The sequence below is a fragment of the Pseudophryne corroboree genome, chromosome 11 (assembly GCF_028390025.1).
Source record: "Pseudophryne corroboree isolate aPseCor3 chromosome 11, aPseCor3.hap2, whole genome shotgun sequence".
NCBI classification, from domain to species: domain Eukaryota; kingdom Metazoa; phylum Chordata; class Amphibia; order Anura; family Myobatrachidae; genus Pseudophryne; species Pseudophryne corroboree.
The window spans coordinates 308,916,088-308,939,325 of record NC_086454.1 but is presented as its reverse complement, the minus strand read 5'-3'; the positions used below and the strand labels follow the sequence as shown (position 1 = coordinate 308,939,325).

General features: G+C 44.3%; 1 protein-coding gene across 2 annotated transcripts in view; it reads left to right on the top strand.

Annotated features, from left to right (window-relative positions):
• The window catches only part of FA2H (fatty acid 2-hydroxylase), an 88,610-nt gene that overhangs the window by 55,725 nt on the left and 9,647 nt on the right, over window positions 1-23,238 (top strand). Inside the window, exon 2 of one of the 2 annotated variants that reach the window (XM_063945588.1) lies at window positions 17,256-17,345. In XM_063945588.1, coding sequence (XP_063801658.1) covers window positions 17,256-17,345 — 90 coding nt within the window. Of the gene's footprint in view, window positions 1-17,252; window positions 17,346-23,238 lie in introns of both variants that reach the window. The other variant, XM_063945587.1, reaches the window with a different exon arrangement.

Genomic DNA, 23,238 nt, shown 5'->3' with positions numbered 1-23,238 from the left:
AAAGCTATTTTATCTCTTCCGCATGTCATTGGTGGAGATTGTGCAGGAAAAAGAAGCCAAAACAGAACTTTTTTTTTGAAATGTGGTAAAGTTTTATTACAACATTCTCAACAGATATTCAATCTCAAATACAAAACTCTCTAGGGGTCATTCCGAGTTCATCGTAGCTGTGCTAAATTTAGCACAGCTACGATCAGGCACACTGACATGCGGGTGGACACCCAGCACAAGGCTATCCCGCCCCGCATGTCAGTCCCTGCCCCGTCGCTGAAGTACAAAAGCATTGCACAGCGGCGATGCTTTTATACTTCAGGAGTAGCTCCCGGCCAGCGCAGCTTTTGCGTGCTGGCCGGGAGCTACTCGTCACTGCCCGGCTTGCACCGGCTGTGTGTGACGTCACGCAGCCACTGCGGCCCGCCCCCCACACGGTCCGGCCACGCCTGCATTGGCCGGGCCGCGCCAACAAAATGGCGGCCAAGCGCCGCGGTGCCGCCCCCTCCCGCCCTGCGACCGCCTCTGCCTGTCAATCAGGCAGAGGCAGTTGTTAGGCAATGACAGCTACTCGTCACTACCCGGCTCGCAGCGGCTGTGACGTCATGCAGCCGCTGCGGCCCGCACGGTCCAGACCGCGCCCACAAAATGGCGCCCCTCCTGCCCAGCGACCGCCTCTGCCTGTCAATCAGGCAGAGGCGATTGCTAGGCAACGACAGCCGTCGCTCGTCAGCTATGCACCGGCGCACTGTGGCACCGGTTGCATGTGCAGTTCTGACCTTAGCGCTGCGAAGAACTGCAGCGAGCGCTCTGGTCTCCTACGAATGGTTGAGGGCAATCCCCCAGTTTCTGTCTGACCGGGGGGGGGGGGGGGGGGGGGGGAAGGATGTGAGCAAGCTTTATTTTATTTTATTTCTATTTTCCTTATGTCATATGACTAGTTGCAACGCTCACATTTGTTCTATCTTATGATCAGCACATACCGGCCTTTCTCATTATTTGATAACCACATGACATCTGTAAACAATGTATTCATGCTTGTTCCGTGTTATTTATCCCGTCATGTTAGGCCTATGTACTCATGACAAATTGTGCTTCTACTGTATTATAGTGTTTTGTACATTGCTTCAATAAAGATATATATATATATATATAAAAAAAAAAAAAAAAAGACACCGGACTGGACATTAGCGGTGGTCAGGAGGAAGGTGTAAAGTGATCCATCCCTGGCCATTAGTGTCTATGGGAAAGTTTTTGGGCACCTCTGTTTGTGACATTGGTGTACACAGTCTGCAGCTCTCCTGCATGGTATCCGGTCTGTAGGTCGACCACTATTGGTCGACAGTAAGTAGGTCAACATGTTTTCTAGATCGACAGGTTCTGTAGGTCGACATGACAAAAGGTCGACATGAGTTTTGAAGAAAAAAAATCTTAATTTTTGGAACTTTTTCATACTTTACGATCCACGTGGACTACAATTTTGAACGGTAACCTGTGCTGAGCGCAGCGGTAGCGGAGCAAGCCATGCGAGGGGACACGGTGCACTAATTGGGGTTCCCGGTCACTGGGGGGTCATTCCGAGTTGATCGCTAGCTGTCGTTGTTCGCTGCGTAGCGATCAGTGAAAAACACGGCTAATCTGCGCATGCATATGCACCGCAAAGTCCTTTGTGATTTTGCACTGGTTCTAGCGACGATTCCAATCGCACAGCCGAACGCAAGGAGATTAACAGGAAATGGGAGATTCTGGGTGTCAACTGACCGTTTTCTGGGAGTGTTTGGAAAAACGCAGGCGTGGCCGGGCGTTTGCTGGGCGGGTGTCTGACGTCATTACCGTGTCACTCGTCGCAGCAATCATCGCACAGGATAAGTAACTACAGGGCTGGTCTTGTTCTGCACAAAATGTGTTTGCAGGCGCTCTGCTGCACAGGCGTTCGCACTCCTGCAAAGCGAAAATACACTCCCCCGTGGGCGGCGACTATGCGTTTGCACGGCTGCTAAAAACTGCTAGCGAGTGATCAACTCGGAATGACCCCCACTGTACGGAGAAAACGACACCAAAAAAGGTGCAAAAACTCATGTCGACCTAGAACATGTCGACCTACTTACTGTCGACCAATAGTGGTCGACCTGGACACTGTCGACCTAAGTGTGGATGACCTTGTATACCACACCCCTCCTGCACTGTCCTTTCCACGTACGGTCTTCCACATATAGTTGCTGCGCTATGGTGGTCATTCAGAGTTGTTCGCTCTGTAATTTTCTTCGCATCGCAGCGATTTTCCGCTAATTGCGCATGCGCAATGTTCGCACTGCGACTGCGCCAAGTTAATTTGCTATAAAGTTTGGTATTTTACTCACGGCATTACGAGGTTTTTTCTTCGTTCTGGAGATCGGAGTGTGATTGACAGGAAATGGGTGTTTCTGGGCGGAAACAGGCCGTTTTATGGGAGTGTGTGAAAAAAACGCTGCCGTTTCTGGGAAAAACGCGGGAGTGGCTGGAGAAACGGAGGAGTGTCTGGGCGAACGCTGGGTGTGTTTGTGACGTCAAACCAGGAACGACAAGCACTGAACTGATCGCACTGGAAGAGTAAGTCTGGAGCTACTCAGAAACTGCACAGAGAAGTCTTTTCGCAATATTGCGAATGTTTCATTCGCAATTTTGCTAAGCTAAGATTCACTCCCAGTAGGCGGCGGCTTAGCGTGTGCAATGCTGCTAAAAGCAGCTTGCGAGCGAACAACTCGGAATGAGGGCCTATATAAGAAACTGTTAATAAATAAATAATATTCCGGTATTACATAAAACAACACACTGTGCTACATGATAAGCCTGTTAGAAGTCACCTTGGAGATCAGGAGCCTGAATGAAATCTACAACTAATGATAAAAGTTTCTGTATCACATTTATTTTAATTTGCTTTACTGGACCTTTTGCACTGCATCATGGCTTGTCCTGCAGAACATTTACTCCGTACCTTGTCTCAGAGTCATACAGGATGATCTGCAGATATTGCAAGAGGTGCTATACACCAATTACAGGCTGATCGGGCAGATTATTGCACAGTGTATGGCCGTCACCGAGCACTAATTGTCTGCCATCCATGAAAAACAGGTTATTGCTCCAGATAGCAGCAGCAGAACAGATAACAATACTTAGGGCGGAATTTATCAATGCTTGGAGAAAGATAAAATTGTGAGAGATAAAGTACAAACCTTTCAGCTCCTGACACTTTTTAAACACAGCCTGTAACACGTAAGGCAGAAGCCGATTGGCTGGTACTTTATATCTCACAATTCTATTTCTCTCCGAGCTTAGACAATTACCCCCTTAATCCTTTTCTAAATTAGGAAAGTGTGAATTCAAAAATGAAAAAAAAATTGTAAAGAATTTGCTTTCGATCCTAATATGCTGTTACTGAATATTGGGGGTCATTCTGACCCGATCGCACGCTGCACTTTATCGGAGCGGTGCGATTGGGTCAGAACTGCACCGGCGCTGGCGCATGCCAGAAGGCCGTCGGGCCGCTACGATCGCCTCTGCCTGATTGACAGGCAGAGGCTGTCGCTGGGGTGGGTGGGGGGGGGGGGTGGAACGGCATTTCGTGGGCGCAGTCTGGCCAACGCAGGTGGGCCGCAGTGGCTGCGTAGCGTCACGCGCAGCCGCTGCTGGCAGGGGAGCAATGAGTAGCTCCCGGCCAGCACGCCAAAGCCGTGCTGGTCGGGAGCTACTCTTGAAGTGCAAAGGCATCGCCGCTGTGCAATGCCTTTGCACTTCTATGGGGTGTCCCCCCGCATGTCAGTGTGAATGATCGTAGCTGTGCTAAATTTAGCACAGCTACGATCATCTCGGAATGACCCCCATAAACTGGTCCCCCACTGGCATTAAGAAGTGCCAGTGACACACTCCGCATGGCCAGCCTTTGCCATGCCGTGTCACTGGCACTTGCTCCTTTAGATGGGCAGGTGCCCAGTGAAGGACCATTTATTGCCTTCAGATTCACGGACCATGAGCAAAGACTGTTGAATCACTTAGATGAAGGACGGCAAGAGATTGTGGGCTGATGGGAGTTAATAGGTGGAAACATTATACCGTGTACATGCTTTTACTACTGTTACAGAATGCTACTAATAGGTAACTAAAACACATGGATCTTGTGAGAACTATATACTGTATGTAGAAGGTATGGATTGCTAGGAGGTATTGTGACCTGGCAACATTATTGGCATGCTCTAGCAGTCTTGGATGGCAGGGGACAATGGCTTCTAATACCCCTTTCACATCGCACAAATAATCCGATATCGACCCGGCATATTGATATCGACATGGGTCAGTGCGCGGTATCAAAGTGCCATGTCCGAATTCCCGGGTCGCAGTGTTATTCCCGGGTTGAAGACCAGGTCAGTGGCTGCGTCAACGGTTTCCCGGGTCGAGGAAGCCAGCACATAGTCTGCCCCCACCCCGTCACTATGGCAACCGACCTGGGTCGGGAAGCCAGCACATAGTCTCCAATGCCGGATCCCACCCGGGAAAGACCCGTTTCCAATTTCCGGGTGGGATCTGGCATTGGAGATGTGAAAGGGGTATAAGAAGGTATGTAATGTCAGAATGGTATCTTCTGTGACACACTGTACCTATACATGAGAGTATTTAATGTTAGCGTCCTTCCAGTCGTCCTTTGTTATACAAATGTATGTGTGTGTATGTACAGTATTACATAAATATTTAAAAGGCAGACTAGATGGGCCAAGTGGTTCTTATCTACCGTCAAATTCTATGTTTTTATATATATATATATATATATATATATATATATGTACATACACACACACACACACGCACAGTAACAAGACCTCTCACATGTGTAATATAATATTGTGTATTGCATTCTAGTTCCCCGCCAGGCCAGAGCAGGTGGACCACTGCTTCCCCTCACAGCCATTACACTGCGCCTCATATCAGTCATACTGTCCCAGCAGCAGCTGTAAGATGGCGGGGCTGGTGGGAACATGGTCACACACTGAGGTGCGCAGTGTGATCAGATTTCTGCATCTAAAGGGCCCATCAGCAGCTGAAATCCATCGCCAGCTTGTCGTGATGCACGGTGATAACATCATTGCACGGAAACAGGTTTGGGTTTGGTGCACTGCCTGTGGGACGTGATTGGCCGGTCGGATGGCTGCTTATCATGAACGTCTGTCCTGCCGTTATCAAAGGTAGTGCAACAAACCTGCTTCCATGACATGACGTTACCACTGTACACCTTGGCAAGTTTTACATTACATGTGTGAGAGGTTTTGTTACCTTAGTTATTGAACCACCATCGTATATTATATATATATATATATATATATATATATATATATATATATACACACACACACACACACACACACACACACACACACACACACACACTGTGGAGGTGGAAGCTAGGCGTGTACTAGATGTAGCATTTTGAAACATTCAGTATGGCTGTGAAAAAAATAAGCAATTAGATTGTTTTCATGAATGGGCTTATCTGTATGTCTTTGTTGTGGTCATCTAATGATGGTGGTTTATGGTGTAGTCATCTCCAGTGAATCCATATGAAATAAGAAATACCACAGGATTTAGGGGGACATTTACTAAGCAGTGATAAGAGCGGAGAAGTGAGCCAGTGGAGAAGTTTCCCCATCAACCAATCAGCAGCTCTGTATAATTTTATAGTATGCAAATTATAGATGTTACTTCAGTGCTGATTGGTTGCCATGGGCACTTCTCCACTGGCTCACTTCTACACTCTTCTCACTGCTTAGTAAATGTCCCCCATAATCTTCTATATGTCTAGAAGATTTTTCGATTTACCAAAACGGTAACACCAACGCGTTTCATCCCAAAGGGACTTCATCAGGTGGCTCACTTTACTGGTTCTCCCGGTAGTGTCACTTGTCTGCTATCCTGCCGGCTGCAGTCCTTGTACTATCTATCCCATCTCTCTGGCTGTCAGGGTGGCCGCCATTGCTGCAGAGAGGGAGCTGCTGTGCTGTAAGCATCCCGCCTACGACCACCTGCCTCTTACTACACAAGTCAGAGACAGACATTTAGTAAAATATATAAGATACCCACACGGTGATTATAAGAGAGTAAATGTATTTCAGCAGTTTTCTAAAAAGTATAGGTGATCAAGAGAAGGCATTCCATTGACTCACCCCAATATTTGGTTGTTCGTGATTACGTCTTCTTTTTGGTATTAAAAATTGATTATAAAAGCATGATTTTTGCCGCCAGTGCGTAAGGGGCCTGACTGTCACCAGAGCCCTTTTAAAAAGTCTTGGGTAATTATGTCCTCCCTCTTCCTGTGCAAATTATAGGCAACTGCACAATTCTTAGAAAGTTTACAAAGATAAGCTGGTATAAACCATAAATGTTATGAATCCGGCCATCACTGACCCGTATGATCTGTGTGAATCCAATCCTCAGTGTACACAGAAAGGTTCTGTTACCTAGGAGACTGCACGTCAATTACATAAGCTGTTCACCTTCAGTAGTAATGCAGGATAGATAAACATCGCTATTCCAAGTAATGATTACTTTCTCTCCATTATGGAGTAGGCAGGTGTAGTTAAATCTAAAGAATTGTTTCTGGCCTAGAACGTCTGTTATTAATATACAGGTATTGTATATAAATACTCAAAAGTAGCCTTATATTTTGTTTAAATGTATATTTTATTGGTGAAGATGATCTGTGTACAATGTGACAACTCAGAAATTAGTATTGAACCCAGTGGCAAACGCAGGATTTCTAGAGGGGAGTTTCCAAATGTAATTCACGGTCTAGCACTCTGCAGAACATGGAATACAGTATTAATATGTAACACTATAGATGGTCTATAGTATAGACTGTATCAGACATTTAAATAATATAAATAAGTGGTCATGAAAGGTTAAACATACTATAATAAATAAATACGCAAACACGATGGAACCAGTACTGCACTTTCTAAGCACACATTCTCCCACCTCATGATAAGGCTCCGGTCTCTTCTTCCTGGTAGCTACTCTGTGGTCCAGTGCACTGATTGAGTGCTCAGATCCACACACAGCAAACTTGATAGAAGAAGCTGCTACCTCTGGGCATGTGTAGCAGCTCTGCTCTGTCTCTTAACTTGCACGATGTGGCAGCAGCTCTAGTAATCGTATTATATACCTTTGCAATTGTCAAGATTTGAGCCACTTGCCAAGAGAAGGGGGGTTTCCGGGCAACCATAACCCCCCCCCCCCCCCCCCCCCCCAACACACACGTTTGCCTATGGAACATATTTGCTGTAAACAGATTTCAGCTGTGACATTATTATATACTTTTGTTGCATAATTTCTTTTTATTAAGCGTTAATGTAAATGGTCCATAGGCATTCAATGGAATGATGCTACCTGGGCATTAAGTGAAAAAGCACGATGCTGCATTAAACGATTGAAAGGCCATTGGGCAGACCCTTTAATAAGTTGACCGCCCATCCATCTTAGGTAATAACACCATGAAGATAACTGGGAAAACGCTAATTCCTCGCTCCCTATGGATGCTGGCCAGTGTACTGGGAAGCAGTGATGACAGTGCTGCTCCGCTCCCCACACAGAGGACCAGGATGTGGGATGTAGTATAGGAGCAGTCACTGTGTGCCTGTCTGTGCTGCCCTGTACTCGGTGACATGTGGAGGGGGGACGGGTGGGAGCTGGAATTTTATGAATGCGGAGACTGAGGACACAATGAATGAGGCAAATACATTGCAGATTTTTCGTCCAAGTCATTGTGTTAACCCCCATGAATATATATGCCGGTCTGCAGATTTACTGACTTGCCACATACGTACAGTACAATACTGATACATATTATTTGCATTGTATATATACATTCTGACATTGTACCGTGCTCTGAAACATAAGATGTACTGTATAAAGTATACCATACTCGTGTATGTTCCAAGATTTACTCTGATACAAAACAACACTAATGATTACCAGCTTGTGTAATACACTCTCCGTGTCTAGTGTGAAAAATACAGGACTAACTTGTCTAGTTACGTTACTGGGCAGCACGGATGGTGTAGTGGTTAGCATTACTGCCTCATAGCCCTGAGGTCTTAAGTTCAATTCCCACTATGGCCCTAACTGTGTGGCGTTCTTTCTATATGCTTCCCGTGCCTGTATGGGTTTCCTCCAGGTATTCCTGTTTCCTTCCACAATCCAAAAATATACTGGTAGGTTAATTGTGTCCCAACAAAAATGAATCCTAATGTGTAAATATACTGTATATATATATATTAGTTACCAGCCCATGAAAACTGACGGAACAACATAATAGTAATTTCAGTGACGGCGGCTGTGTGCACCTGAATAGAGCAACAATTGAATTGCTCTGTTGGGCGCCATGTAGTGGAAACTGGAGCACGAAACACTTGAATTACGTGTGTGTGTTACGGCGTTTATCTTCATAAAGTAATTTATATATGCTTTTTATTAATGGCCACTTGTTAATCTATCCTGGATCAAACCCAATTTAAATTATTTTTTCCGTCAATATCAGCGCCGCCCTTCAGAATATATGTTTCTACATTCCTAATTGCAAGAGGTAGAGACCAAACTTTTTGGCCAGGCAGCTGTGAATATATTAGAAAGTCATTTTTATATTTTCTATTAGCGTCTAATTCTGAGTCCACCCCCTAAAGTCGCCCCTGGTGGTATGATGATTATTTTTCTCCCTGACAGTCATTTGTTTGCCCTCTGTGAACGGGTAGTTGGCAGCTGTGCCCCTTAGATCATGGGTAGGAGATTTGCGTCTTGCAGTGCAGCGACCATGGAAGTTTTCTCACCTGCCTGGGATAGACTATTCATATTTCATTCAAACTAGTGTTTAAATAACAGTAACCATAGGCAGGGAAATCGGCTGAAGGTCAGGCCTGGCCGTATCCATGTATACATCTCCTCCCCGCACGCTGTAAATATTTGTGTATTGATAAGACATAAGCATGCAACCATAAGGCACTGATCCAGGTGCCAGCACAGCACGTAGAGTAACCTCTGTCTACAGCAAGGTGGTGTATCACTGGCAGCTGTATGGCCAGAAGCCGCAAGGCAACCTACCATCCCGCTGATAACCCCTTTATAGCCTGTTCCCATGCTCTCGGCCTGCACCGATACTAACCTCTCCGCCATAGTTACTCACCTCTGATTTGTTCAACCAGTTTTTTTGTTTGTTTTTTTTTTTTTTGTTTTTTTTTTTACAAGAGGTTAAAACAAATCCAGATTTTCTGGCTTTTCCTGTCTTGTAAAGGTGATAATCAGCAGAACACAGCAGTGGGTGTCTGCAGGGAGATAAACACTTGTACTTTGTTAGTAAATAAGCCAGGATTTTGGATCCAGTTGCATGTTCAATGGGGCTAATTCAGACCTGATTGTAGATGTGCTAAATTTAGCACATCTGCGATCAGCTTCCCTGATATGCGGGGGGGGGGGGGGGGGGGGGGGGATTACGCCTGGCACAGGGCTAGTCCGCCTTGCATGTCAGGCCCTGCACTGCCGCACAAGTACAAAAGCATCGCACGTTGCCCGAGTTCCAGCGCTGCATGTGACGTCATGCAGCTGCCGCGGCCCGCCCCCTCAACGGTCCGGGCACGGCTGCGTTGCCCGGCTCGCGACCCCTAAACGGCTGCTAAACGCCGCCGGCCCCGCCCCCTCCCGCCCAGCGACCGCCTCTGCCTGTCAATCAGGCAGAGGCGATCGCAGGGCTGAGAGCCGTCGGTGCACTGCGGCGCCAGCGCAGTTCAGACCTGATCGCTGCTTTGCGAAAACGCACAGCAGCGGTCAGATCTGAATTAGGCCCAGTGTCTTTAAAGCAGAATTTATTTTAGGACATCCTCTCTTTGTTAGGACCCCGGTTTCCATAATAATTACTGAGACATATAGAAACCACTTCTAAAACAAAAAACATCCCTTGGAGTAACAATTGAACAAATGTGAAATGTTCTGTGTATTTTAGATTTATTTTGGCATCTAAACATAGAAAAGCTAAAGTTTCATCATCCCAATAGCAGCCCACGTTACTATAATTGTTACTATAGCGCCACCAATTACACTCTGCTACCCATAGAATGTTTCTCAGTAATATCATGACCCTAATGCAGCACTGCTAACCACCATGCTGCAGTGTTGCTCTCATACAGCAATGTGTTCAGCCATTTGGGCCTTCTTTTGTCACCATTGGAGAATGTTTCTTAGTGATATAATGACACCATTGCGGTAATGCAGCACTGCTTACCACCATGCTACAGTGTTGCTCTCATACAGCAATGTGTTCAGCCATTTGGGCCTTCTTTTGTCACCACTGGAGAATGTTTCTCAGTAATATCATGACCCCAATGCTGTGATGCAGCACTGCTAACCACTATGCTACAGTGCTGACCTCATACAGCAATGTGTTCAGCCATTTGGGCCTTCTGTTGTCACCATTGGTCTTTTATGATTCTGTGTGTGATATTCAAAGATCATACTGCCCATTTAAAGTATCGCTAAACCCCAGAATGGAAATGTTCTTTTATGAAACTGAAGATAAAGTACGCTGTTTGGTGTTACCCTGACATTTTGCAACCATTTTCTTGGTCACCGTGTTCACTTCTGGACACTGAGCAGGACACTTGCTCCTCATGATTGTAGACAACTGCTGACACCAAGGACACCCTGGAGATCACCAGTGGATGAGCAGACCTGTCCTTGGTGTCATGGCTCCTTGGTACTGCTCATTCTCCGGCTTCACACATTTGTAACTTATTTATATTTGCGAGAAGCTGATTTTGTGGGAGGTAGGACACATTGCTGATCTCTAACTAGCCTGCTGGCCCTGTTTACCCACCAAACCACACTGTAAAGTTCTGCAAATCAAGTCTACAAATAAGTCAGTCACTGTCTGCCTGCTCAAAGAAGCACAGATGGCTAAATCAAATTGACTGAGGTCATCTGTGCTCAAGCATGGATAGCATTAAAACTGTAATGGTGGCATTTTAGAAACTGCCTTAATGCCAATTAGAGATTGTGGGCCAAGTGACTGCACCATATCAGGTGTGGGCTCAGGCCTTGCTCAAGTCATTAGACAAATGAATCGGACAACGCACTAGGTTCTCAGGGCCACAAACGCTGCATGTTTTCCAGGTCTCCACGCAGAATTGCAAGTGAAATAATTAGCTGAACCTGTGGATCTTTTAAAATGTAAGAAAAAAAGGCATTTTGTTTCCCCCAGCACCCTGAATGATAACAGTAACCAGATTTAAATTCCACACAATATTGGAATTCAGAGATCTTGGTTACATATAGTTGCGCAAATGAACGAATAATCTCCAAAGCCGCATCAAGGCCTCACTGTATATTTGGAGTCCCTAGCGCTATATCTAGGTGCAGGGTGCGGCAACCCAAAAAATCAGCATAAGCCAGAAAGCCCAGCGTAGCATACCAGTGAAAAAACTATAGTGTTAATAATAAATTAGTGTTAGGAAGCCGAAGCTATTAAGGAAGTGATACAAAAATGAGATGTAATTAAAATGGAGAAATAGTGTTAAAAAGATTAGTAAGTGATAAGTGTAAATAGAATGTAAAAGTATGCCACACTAAAGCCATCCAGCTCAGCCAGTCCAGGGGCACCGCACCCCACACCTCCATTACCCCAATCTGCGTCTATGATTAACCAGCAAGGAGCCACGTACTCCTTACTTAATATATCTAAGCTAAGAGCTACCTACCTTGGAGCAACCCCATAATGCTCCTGTATATATGATCTTTTAAAATGTGTCAGTGAGTAATGACTACACCTGTGCATCTGCTGGGTGACCTGGAAAACACGTACTGTTCGGGGTCCTAAGGACTGAGTGAGAACCAATGGGATAAAGTTAATGAAAGCTAAAAAAAATTCCTCAGTGAGTCAAGACACCGATGAGAACCATCCCAAAGGGAAATTCCGTCACTCCGTGGCTGCATGGAACTCTGTGCCACTATCAGTAAGTAGATCTCTTGTGTGACTGTACTCTGCACTTTGTAATCTTCTTTACTACCTGGGAAATCATGATTTCTATGTCTTTTATTGTTCCATGTAATGTCTTCCCTGTGGAAAATCAATATTCATTGTAATAAAAAAGAGGGAATGTTTTTCACGCGTGCCTTTCTTGTGATGTGAGTGATAACAAGCTAGGAGATCGATACAGTTCCGTTCCTGTAAGGAACAATTCCTTATCTGATTAACATATCGATTCACTAATAATACTCCTACTGTGTGTGCAACATTGTCTCACAGGACAGGCCACACTGACACACTATACAGTAATGGTTATGATAGCCGGCGCTATTATAGCGGCACACCAAGGTCATAGCTTCAGCTAGTGCGCAAATTCTAATTTACTAACGGCAAGTGTGCCACTAAAATATATACTGGGATCCGGTCAGGACCCCGGCAGTATACTGTATACAACAGGTTCTCAAACTCGGTCCTCAGTACCCCACACAGTGCATGTTTTGCAGGTAACCCAGCAGGGTGTGGTTCATCAAATCGACAGTGTCTAGGTCAACAATGTTTAGGTCGACAGTCACTAGGTCGACATGGATGGAAGGTCGACAGGGTTTCTAGGTCGACATGTGCTAGGTCGACAGGTCTAAAGGTCGACATGAGGATTTTTTTTTGTGTGTGTGTCGTTTTCTTCGTAGAGTGACCGGGATCCCAAATTAGTGCACCGCGTCCCCTCGCATGGCTCGCTTCGCTCGCCATGCTTCGGGCATGGTGCCTTCGCTCCGCTACCGCTTCGCTCAGCACACTTTACCGTTCCAATCGTAGTCCACGTGGATCGTTAAGTATGAAAAAATTCAAAAAAAGAAAAAAAATGTGAAAAACTCATGTCGACCTTTAGACCTGTCGACCTAGCACATGTTGACCTAGAAACCCTGTCGACCTTCCATCCATGTCGACCTAGTGACTGTCGACCTATAGTGGTCGACCTAAACATTGTCGACCTAGACACTGTCGATCTTCAGACCGGATCCCAACCCAGCAGGTGCACATTACTCACTGACACATTTTAAAAGGTCCGCAAGTGGAGTTAATTATTTCTCTTGTGATTCTGAGGACCGAGTTTGAGAACCTGTGCTGTATGCTTTCTAGGCATATAAGATAATTGCTTAATAGTGTCTATATGGGTTACAGCACAATTACGCTTTGTTAAAAAATAACCCTCAATGTCCTGTTTAATAAGAAAGAAAGAAAAAATCAATCACAACTTTAAATTCAGCAGCAAAATTCTTCAAAAATTCTTGATTTTGACAAATTCTCGTTTATCACTTTTTTAGTTCCTGATTTGTTTAGAATCATTTTTCCCACCCCCAGTGATGTAAATGTATATTACATGTATAATAAATGGTCTGAAAAATGATGTACTAATTAAGAGCGGTGATATATACACACTCAGCACCTGCATGTATATAGGAGCAGACCATAAAAGCCACACTTTCTAGTACTGTCAAATGCACAGTATCACTTTGCTTGTTCAGTTACACGTGTGTAAAGGCCCATATAGACGGGCCGATGTGGGAGAGATGTGTGCTGAGCGTGCGGGGGGAGACGGGGGCGCTCATTTCACCCAGCGGGTGAAGTGAGCGACCCACTAGATTGCAAGGTATACCCGGGAAACACTTGGACCAGGTGTCTGCCTACCAGTGCTCTGGACTTCCAAGGACGTTTTTGGACTCAGTTTATACCACAGGGAAAATCTCGCCTTCCGGAGCCTTATGCAGGGTATCTTTCCCGGGTATACCTTGCATATAACACCTGCGGCTCCGGCCACCATCTTGGTAGGATTCTCTGTGTTATCTACTTCCATTTTATATGTGTTTTGATTTTAAGTGTTTGTTTAAATTAAAACAGAGATTGTTTTTACATAACACTAGACACATGCCTTATTTCCTACCAATCATGGCTCAATCATAATGTTTTATGTGGGTGTTATCTGACAAGCGCCAATCAGGAGTAGTCCTCTTTCTGTATTGCATAAATCTAGTCAGATTGCTTAGAATATCGCTCCGTGAGTACCCCCCTTAAGGCCCATATAGACGGGCCGATGCGGGAGAGATGTGTGCTGAGCGTACCGCTCAGCACACATCTCTCCCGCCGCTCAGCACAGCGCGATCTGTGCTGAGTGTGCGGGGGGAGACGGTGGGGCCGCTCATTTCACCCAGCGGGTGAAGTGAGCGACCTGCTAGATTGGCCTGCATGCAGGCCAATCTAGCAGCAGCGATAGCGAAGCGCGGGGCTGCGCATCGCTATCGCTCTAGGGGGTACACAGGGAGCGATAATGCTCAAATTCTAAGCAATCTAGTCAGATTGCTTAGAATATCGCTCCGTGAGTACCCCCCTTTAAGCTTCTCTACGCATTTTGGGAAACTGCAAAGTACTAGTCCTCTCCACATTTGTCCGGTATAATTATATTGGTATATACCAGATATAAAGGTCTGTTTTTAATGCAGTGCACAGTACCAGTTCTCTTGTTCAGTGTGTCAGGTGTAAGTCTCAGTATTTGTTGCTATTGCTGATGCATGTGCAGCTACATTTTTCTGCTTTCATATTCTCTGTTTGCAGTCTCCTAATCCACATATATAGACAACTGCACAGTACCACTTCTCTTGCTCTGTATTATGGACATTTTTCTCAGTATCTTATTCTTTATGTACGGGCAGCGGCAGTGTATGCTGGATGTAAATCGTATTATTTGTTATTTATATATGGACAATGGCACAGTATTAGTATACTTTTTTTCTGTATGCTTGATGTCATTTTTTTATTAACCGTTACTATTTTTATATGGAGAATGGCTCAGTACCACTCCTTTTATTTTTTCTGTGTGCTGGATGTAATCTCAGTATCTATTCTTTTTATATAGATAATGACAGAGTACCATTCCTCTCCTTCTGTATGCTTCATGTAATCTCTTGGTATCTGTTCTTATTCTTTATATATGGACAGTGGCACAGTATTACTCCTATTGTTCTATACACTGGATATAATTCTCATTATGTGTTATTAGTTATGGATAATGACACAGTATCACTCCATGTTCTGTTTGCTGGATGCAATTCTCAAGATTGGTTACTATTTCTACAGTATATAGATAATGGCACAGTACTAGTCTTGTTGTTCTGTATGCTCAATGTAATCTCAATATCTGTTCTTATTCTTTATATATAGACATTGACACATTATCAATCCTCTTGTTCGGTATGCTAGATATAATGCTTATTATCGGTTATTATTTATATATGGACAGTACCACTCCTCTTTTATTTGTTCTGTATGGTATTCTCAGTATATGTACTTATTCTTCCTCTATATATGGACAACGGCACAGTATCACTCCTCTTATTCAGTGTGCTGGATGCTATTACCAGTGTATGCTCCTATTCTTTGCACAGTACCGCTTCTCTTGTTCTGTATGGTGGGTGTAATTCTTAGTATTTGTTGTTTTAGCTTCATGTGTGTCCATCTGGTACCTACAGATAATATATGACGACTTTCCCTTGTTACCTAATAAAAATGTAATTAGCAATTAGCCCATGCAAATTAAAAGTTCTTCACTAAATGGCTTGTTTATAGGCATAATACCTGTATAGGTGGTATATAACATTTAAAATAAGGTATACTGTATAGAATTTATAATAATATGGTACTGGCTGATATGCCCAGGCAAAGGTATGCTGGGCAGAACATTTGACCCTTTTTCACCCCCTTAGGAGTCAAATTTAAAAAGATCCCTGCTTAGTGGGTGGCTGCAAATAACGGTCACAGTTTCCAGACCATCCAGCAGGTCACATGTTCCAGGTCACCTAGCAGGAAGAGTTCACGTCATATTTTCCAGAGCACAATGGTGATGCTTTGTAAATTGCAGACAAACGTTTTGCCACATTACCAATTACGTCAATACTTTTCTGCATATCTATGGACCAAGACCTTTAATTTGGTATGTGATATTCTCCACTCAGACAACGGCATCATAGAAATATGTCACTCATAAAAGTCATCCTTCTGCTATTAATATATAGATATAGCATTGATAACAAGATGGCATATGCCATCGGCAGTAAGGTGCCATATGATATTGGCAGATAGATAGCATATGTGGTGTATAGTATCAGCATAGGTGCTGTAATCTTTCTCTCTGATGCAGGTGATACCAGGAATATGATTCAGTCCATTAGTATGTCATTAATATATATATATATATATATCTATATATATATCTATATATATATATATATATATATATATATATATATAAAAATCAGGAGTAAACCGTTCTCCGTTTAGTACATTGGATTGCAACGCTATATTTTGACATGATAAAGAAATTGCTATGGAATAAGTTTGTTACGCGTTTCGCGGGTGTTCTGCCTGCTTCATCAGACTTGGTTATGCCGATATATTTATGATGGTAAATAGCTGAAATATGTGTTTGCTTATAATGATCCTAATGGCGTTATCTATCAAGTAGTCTAATGTCTGTGTTTTTATCTACGGCTGTAGAATATAAAATCTTAATGAGCTGGGATTAAACAGAGTGATCGTGTGACGGAGCAAATGACGTCATGTGAGGACTTGCAGTGATGGAAGTGGGCCGACACATCGCTCCTCAGATATAGCATCGGCAGAAATGGGGTGCGGTGTATATTATGGGCAATAGAATGGTATATTGTTACAAGGGTATTCTGACTCTGGGTCGACACCCCTTGGTCGATAGTGGATAGGTCGACACTAGAAATAAGTCAACACGACCATTAGGTCGACATGAACAAGGTCGACATGAGTTTTTCACTTTTTTGGGGGGGACTTTTTCAAACTTTACGATCCACGCGGACTACGATTGGGAGCGGTAACCTGTGCTGAGCGCAAGTGGTAACGGAGCGAGGCACCTTGCCCGGAGCATGGCGAGCGAAGCGGTGCACTAATTGGGATTCCCAGTCACTTGACGGAGAAAACGACACAAAAAAAACCCTCATGTCGACCTTGTTCAAGTCGACCTAATGGCCGTGTCGACCTATTTCTAGTGTCGACTTAGCCACTGTCGACCAATGGGTGTCGACATAATTGGTGTCGACCCTGAGTCCCATACCTGTTATAAGTCTGTGATATAGCAATAATGTGGTCTAGTTTATTAGCAATATCCTAACACAGGTGATGCTGATAATTTTTTTGATTTATTCTCTTCCAGCAGCTGAGAGAACGAGTGAAACAGTCCACGCCCGCTCACAGCCACGCCAGTTCCACACCCGGACTTCAGTTTAAAACCTTTAATCCAGAGACGGTAAGAGAGCACAGTCCTGCATTCCTATCTAGACCACGCCATTACCGTTAATTACAGCGCTGGTTCCTTACCGCTTTCCAGTAACCGCGTGCTGATAATAAACAAAGTATTATTTCACATTGTATGCATACCAACTTTCCTCAGCGCAATATCGTAATAGCAGGGGCGCTGTAAGAGCTGGAGGGGGTCCCGTGTGCAGAAAGTCTTCCCCATACCTGTTCCCTGTGGCACCATCCCTCCGGTGATATAATAGTCTATTTACTAAGCCAAGGAGAGAGATAAAATGAACAGAGATGTAGGGATCTAGTCATGAAGCAGTGAAGAGAATGGAGAAGTGAGCCTGTGGAGAAGTTGCCCATGGCATCCAGTCAGCTGCTGCGTACAATTGTATATTATGCAAGTTATAAATGTTACGGCAATGCGGATTGGTTGCCACGGCAACTTCTCCACTGGCTCACTTCTCCACACTTTTCGCTGCTTCATGAATAGACCCCAAAGTATCAGCCAATCAGCTTCTAACTGCAATGTCATAGGATGTATTTGAAAAAATGACAGTTATGAGCAGGTTGGCTGGTACTTTATTTCCGTACACTTTATCTCTCTCCAAGGCTTAGTAAATAGACCCCATAGTCTGAAAGGTGGCGGATGTGCTGCAGAGATGCCCGAAGTTTTGATGTTCCTGTGTGGAACCATCCTTCTGGCTATATTATTGGAAAGATGGCGCCACCAGACGAGTATAGGGAGGTAGGGGCACTGCATGGGCAGCCACAATGGCAGATTGGTCTTTGCAGGGACACAGGGCCTCCTTGGACTCATGTACAACCTCTGACCCTGTGTAATAGGTGAAGGGGTCAGGGGTCAGATCCATTCTTTCACAAACAAGGATAACGGTAAAACGTTACATACTGCACCCTGCCCTATTATATCTGTATAATGTAATATTTATTGATCATATACTTTATCTTCTCAGCACTCACTTTTCAAATCTGATATACACACAGACCTCAGTACCAGATAATAGCTACATCGAACTATATCTACATACATACATACATACATACATACATACACACACGGTACCACATCTCAAATTTCTCCTGTCTTATTACCGTGCCAGTTGCTATGTGATGGCTGTGAAGTACTTTCTTTTTTTTTATTTATTGAAAAATTAGCAATGGAATCCCTGCTTTAACCTCTCACAGTGTGTTCTATTACACCATATTTAACAAATCCTCGTGCTAACTATTCACTGCCAACGATGAGCAAACCATTCCCTGTGTAAACAGACTCTGACATCATCCAGTTACTACCGGTGTCTCCAGTGTCCACAGACAATATACCTGAATGCTGCATCAATTCCGTTTGCAATATTTGGCCTGTTCTCTGTGTGACGATATACCAAGTTACATTGTATTGTTGATAAAGATTTGAATGTTGTATTGTTAAGAATATAGCTACAGATCTCATTCTTAGCGTTTATCCTAGCCCATACCATCACCATTTTAGTTTTTATATATCGCACAGTTTTAAATAGAAAGATAGATTTTTTTTTCACAAGATATAAACATAAAATTTGGCAGCAGATAAGAACCATTTGGTGCTGCCATCTTGGAATGGGTCATCTGACTGCAATTAGCCAATAGTGTGCAAGTCCGGGCCACATGACTCCAGCCACCAGTCAGATCCCAACAGTCCCTATAAAAGTGTTTCCTGAAGTGCTGGCAGATTGCCAGTGCAACGTTGCTCATCCGATACATCCCCTGGTCCAGATCTTAGAGTTTGTATCTGTATTATCCTGCAGAATTACTACTGGTTCACAGTGCGTTCAGTGCCAGACTGTTTAATAACTGCAGCAGTACTGGTACCACCCAGTGTACAGTAATTCCAGCACCGGCATGATTTACCACTGTTGAATCGGTCCCAGTCCGGTAATAAGAATAAACCGTTCCAGCCCAGTACCCAGTTTAGCCAGTCTCAGTCCAGTACTTTGCTTAACCCAGTGGTTCTGAAACGCAGTCCTCAAAGCACCCCAGCGGTCCAAGTTTTAAGTATATCCATGGCTCAGTACAGATGGTTAAAACAAATTGACTGAGGTACTAATTAAGTCACCTGTGGCCAAGCATGGATATACTTAAAACCTGGACCATTCTGGTGCATGGAGGAGCGCGTTTGAGTACCTCTGGCCTAACCGGTTCCAGGCCGGTACCCAGTTTAGCCGGTCCCAGCCCGGTAGTTGGCCTAACTAGTTCTAGGCCGATACCCAGTTTAGCCGGTCTCAGCCTAGCACCCAGTTTAGCCGGTCTCAGCCCAGTACTCAGACTAACTGTTTCCAACCTGGCATCTAGTATAACTAAACCAGTTCCACGACTTCAGTGCTGTGAGGCAGTAAGGCTAACCATTACACCATCTGTACTGCCCTAGATGCCTTTTCTTTCTCTGAGCACAACCCACGTCTTACTGAAAGTTTATCTCTGTAGTTGGACATTAGGATATTACTATGGGCTTCCTGTTAAACAGCAGCTTTGCTAGATTGGGGACTGCTAGATGAGAATTAGTAGGATGCAGACCTGTAGGATCGCACTGGATGAGTACAAATAGTCCCCTGCTGATATAGGGATGTGTTGAGGTACAGGTGGCTCTTTAATGACTTCACGCCTCAAGGCCCTGCATTGGTGAATCTGTCCTATGGTGGACAAAGACCAGTGACATCAATTTCATAATCGTATAAGGAATTAAATACAGGTTGAGTATCCCATATCCAAATATTCCGAAATACGGACTTTTTTGAGTGAGAGTGAGATAGTGAAACCTTTGTTTTTTTGATGGCTCAATGTATACAAACTTTGTTTAATACACAAAGTTATTAAAAATATTGTATTAAATGACCTTCAGGCTGTGTGTATTAGCTGTATATGATACATAAATGAATTGTGTGAATGTAGATACACTTTGTTCAATGCACAAAGTTACAAAAAATATTGGCTAAAATTACCTTCCGGCTGTGTGTATAAGGTGTATATGTAACATAAATGCATTCTGTGCTTAGATTTAGGTCCCATCACCATGATATCTCAGTATAGTATGCAATTATTCCGAAATACGGAAAAATCCCATATCCAAAATACCTCTGGTCCCAAGCATTTTGGATAAGGGATACTCAACCTGTACTCGTAGATGCCAGGGTTGTGTGGCCAAGAACGGACTAATGTGATGTGCGGTATGTGAAGCAAGCACAAATCTATCCGCCCATAAGCTCCTATACAAATATACCTGGTCAACGGAAACAGTTAAATCTGCCGGGCATGTTATATGAACAGATGGTTCTTATTGGGTCTAAGGGTCATAACGGATGTTGGTGATAAAGCACAATGTGATAAGATATGTCCCAGGCGTTGGTACAATAGTCCTGTTCTACACCACAGGCGTGACCATATATGATAAGAGTTGCAGTCTAGTACTGCTTCCCGATGTTCTGCCTTAGGGGCTAATTCCGACCTGATCGCTGCTGTGCGTTTTCGCATAGCAGGTGATCAGGTCTGAACTGCGCAGGCGCTGCAGTGTGCCGGCGCATGCCAGAGATGCGATCGGCATCTCAGCCCAGCGATGGCCTCTGCCTGATTGACAGGCAGAGGCGTTTGCTGAGCGGGAGGGGGCGTGCCGGCGGCATTGAGCCACCGTTTTGGGGGGCGTGGTCCGGGCAACGTAGGCGTGCCCGGACCGTGTGGGGGCGGTCAGCGGCGGCTGCATGACGTCACCCGGAGAGCGACGGGTAGCTCCCTGCCAGTGGGCAGGAGCTGCGCTGGTAGGGAGCTACTCTTCAGGTCCAAAAGCATCGCCGGCGTGCGATGCTTTGTACCTGTGCGGAGGTAGGGGGTAGAGCCAGACATGCGAGGCGGACTAGCCCTGTGCTGGGCGTCCCCCCGCATGTCTGTGAAAGTGATCGTAGATGTGTTAAATTTGGCACATCTACGATCAAGTCTGATTTACTCCCTTAGTGTGATCTGGGTAGCCCTGATCTGATGGCAGAGTAGTAACGCACTGGGCTTCTTCAGAAACTATCCCAGCCCAGAACTCATATTTATTTATTGATCCTACGCTTCCACCAGCGAACAGACTCTTCACCCGGACTGTGGCTTCCAGCTGCCAACAAATGCATTTGCAGGCTCTAAAATAAAGAAAAGGAAACGCAACGCGTTTCTTCTTCTATTTCACATCCTCAGTGATAAAGTTTTTTTTTTTATTATGGTTTACTATTCTGCTTGCTTTTGGCAGAAATTGTTAGCATATATATTATTGCTTCTTACCTATCTACTTGTGAGCTGGAGATTTCAGCTGATATGTCTCAGTGCAGTTTGGAAAGATAAGAGGCTGGGCTGTCACATCCCCCGAATCTCGGTTCAGTGCCCTCAGCCAGAGTTACTTTTATAATGTACAAAGTTAGCGTTAGTAGAGCAGCCTGTAAATTCGGCTTTGGAAATCAACAGATTTTTAGACATGATCTTAAAGCTTATGAATTCACCCTTAATGCTAACGGAATTTTAGGGACTTGTGCCCCTACAATTGGTGACAAGTGCTCGTCTCACTTTGTAATTGGTATGCTATGTTGCAGGGAAGATGTACACAAACCCTCACACTTTCCATGAGAATGTGCTTGCAGGTCATCTATAGAAACATAGAATGTGACGGCAGATAAGAACCACTTGGCCCATCTAGTCTGACCCTTTTTTAACCATATTGTTACCTCAAACACTATTTGATCCTTATTTCTTTGTAGGGATATCCTTATGTCTATTCCATGCATGTTTAAATTGCTCTACTGTTCTAACCTCTACCACCTCTGTTGGGAGACTATTCCACTTGTCCACTACCCTTTCTGTGAAGTAACTTTTCCTCAAGTTTATCCTGATCCCCCCTCCAGTCTCAGCATGTGTCCTCATGCTCTAATACTCCTCTTCCTGTGAAGAATGTTTCCCTCCTGGACCTTGTTAAAACAATTGGTATATGTGAAAGCCTCTATCATGTCCCCCCTTTCCTTTCTCTGCTCCAAACTATACATGTTAGGGGCATATTTATCAACATTTTTATTACTAAAATAATGTGAAAAAGGGTGTTTTTACACCCTTTCACATTACTTTAGTATCACTCAAATATATTAAAGGGCTTTTGGAGTATTTTTCGTAAAAAAAAAAAAAAAAAAACTGCTCCAAACCCTTTAATTCACTTTTTTTTTAGTAATCCTAATTGCATTTCCTATACTTATAATGGGGAATTCATTCTGATCAAATTTACTTTAAAAAAAAAAAAAAAAAGTAAAAAAATACCGCAGTGTGCCCTGTGATAATAACGCCAGCTACAGCTGACAGAGAATGCAGTGCGGGGAGCCAGCTTTGTGATCAGCTATTGGTCACCTTTAAAAAAAAAAAAAAATTCTTACCCATTCAAGTAAAAAAAAATACAGCAGTGTGCCCTGTGATAATAACGCCAGCTTCAGCTGGCGTAATCACAGGGCAGCACTGCGATATGCTGCCTTCTGCACAGCTCACTTTATAGCACCTGGGCCCACACAAAGCAGCAAGATCCGCTGCCCAGCAGCCTCCCGAAAGCAGCGGTCACGGCCCCTTGGACTGGTAAATATAATTACCGCTGTAGGGGTCTCAGTGTGGTGCGGGGGTAGTCGCAGTGGGGGGGGGGGGGTAATCTGGTGGTGGCAGTAGCGACAGACAGTGCGCATGTGCAGCAGGACCTCAGGGTATTTTTTTCAAAAATACCCCAATAATGCTGCGCAGGGACAGAGCTTTCTTGATACATCCATGCGATTTACTCAATTATCGCATTGCGAGTTTGCCGATATTATCACAGGATTATCTGAGGATGCGGATGGTGATAGATCGCC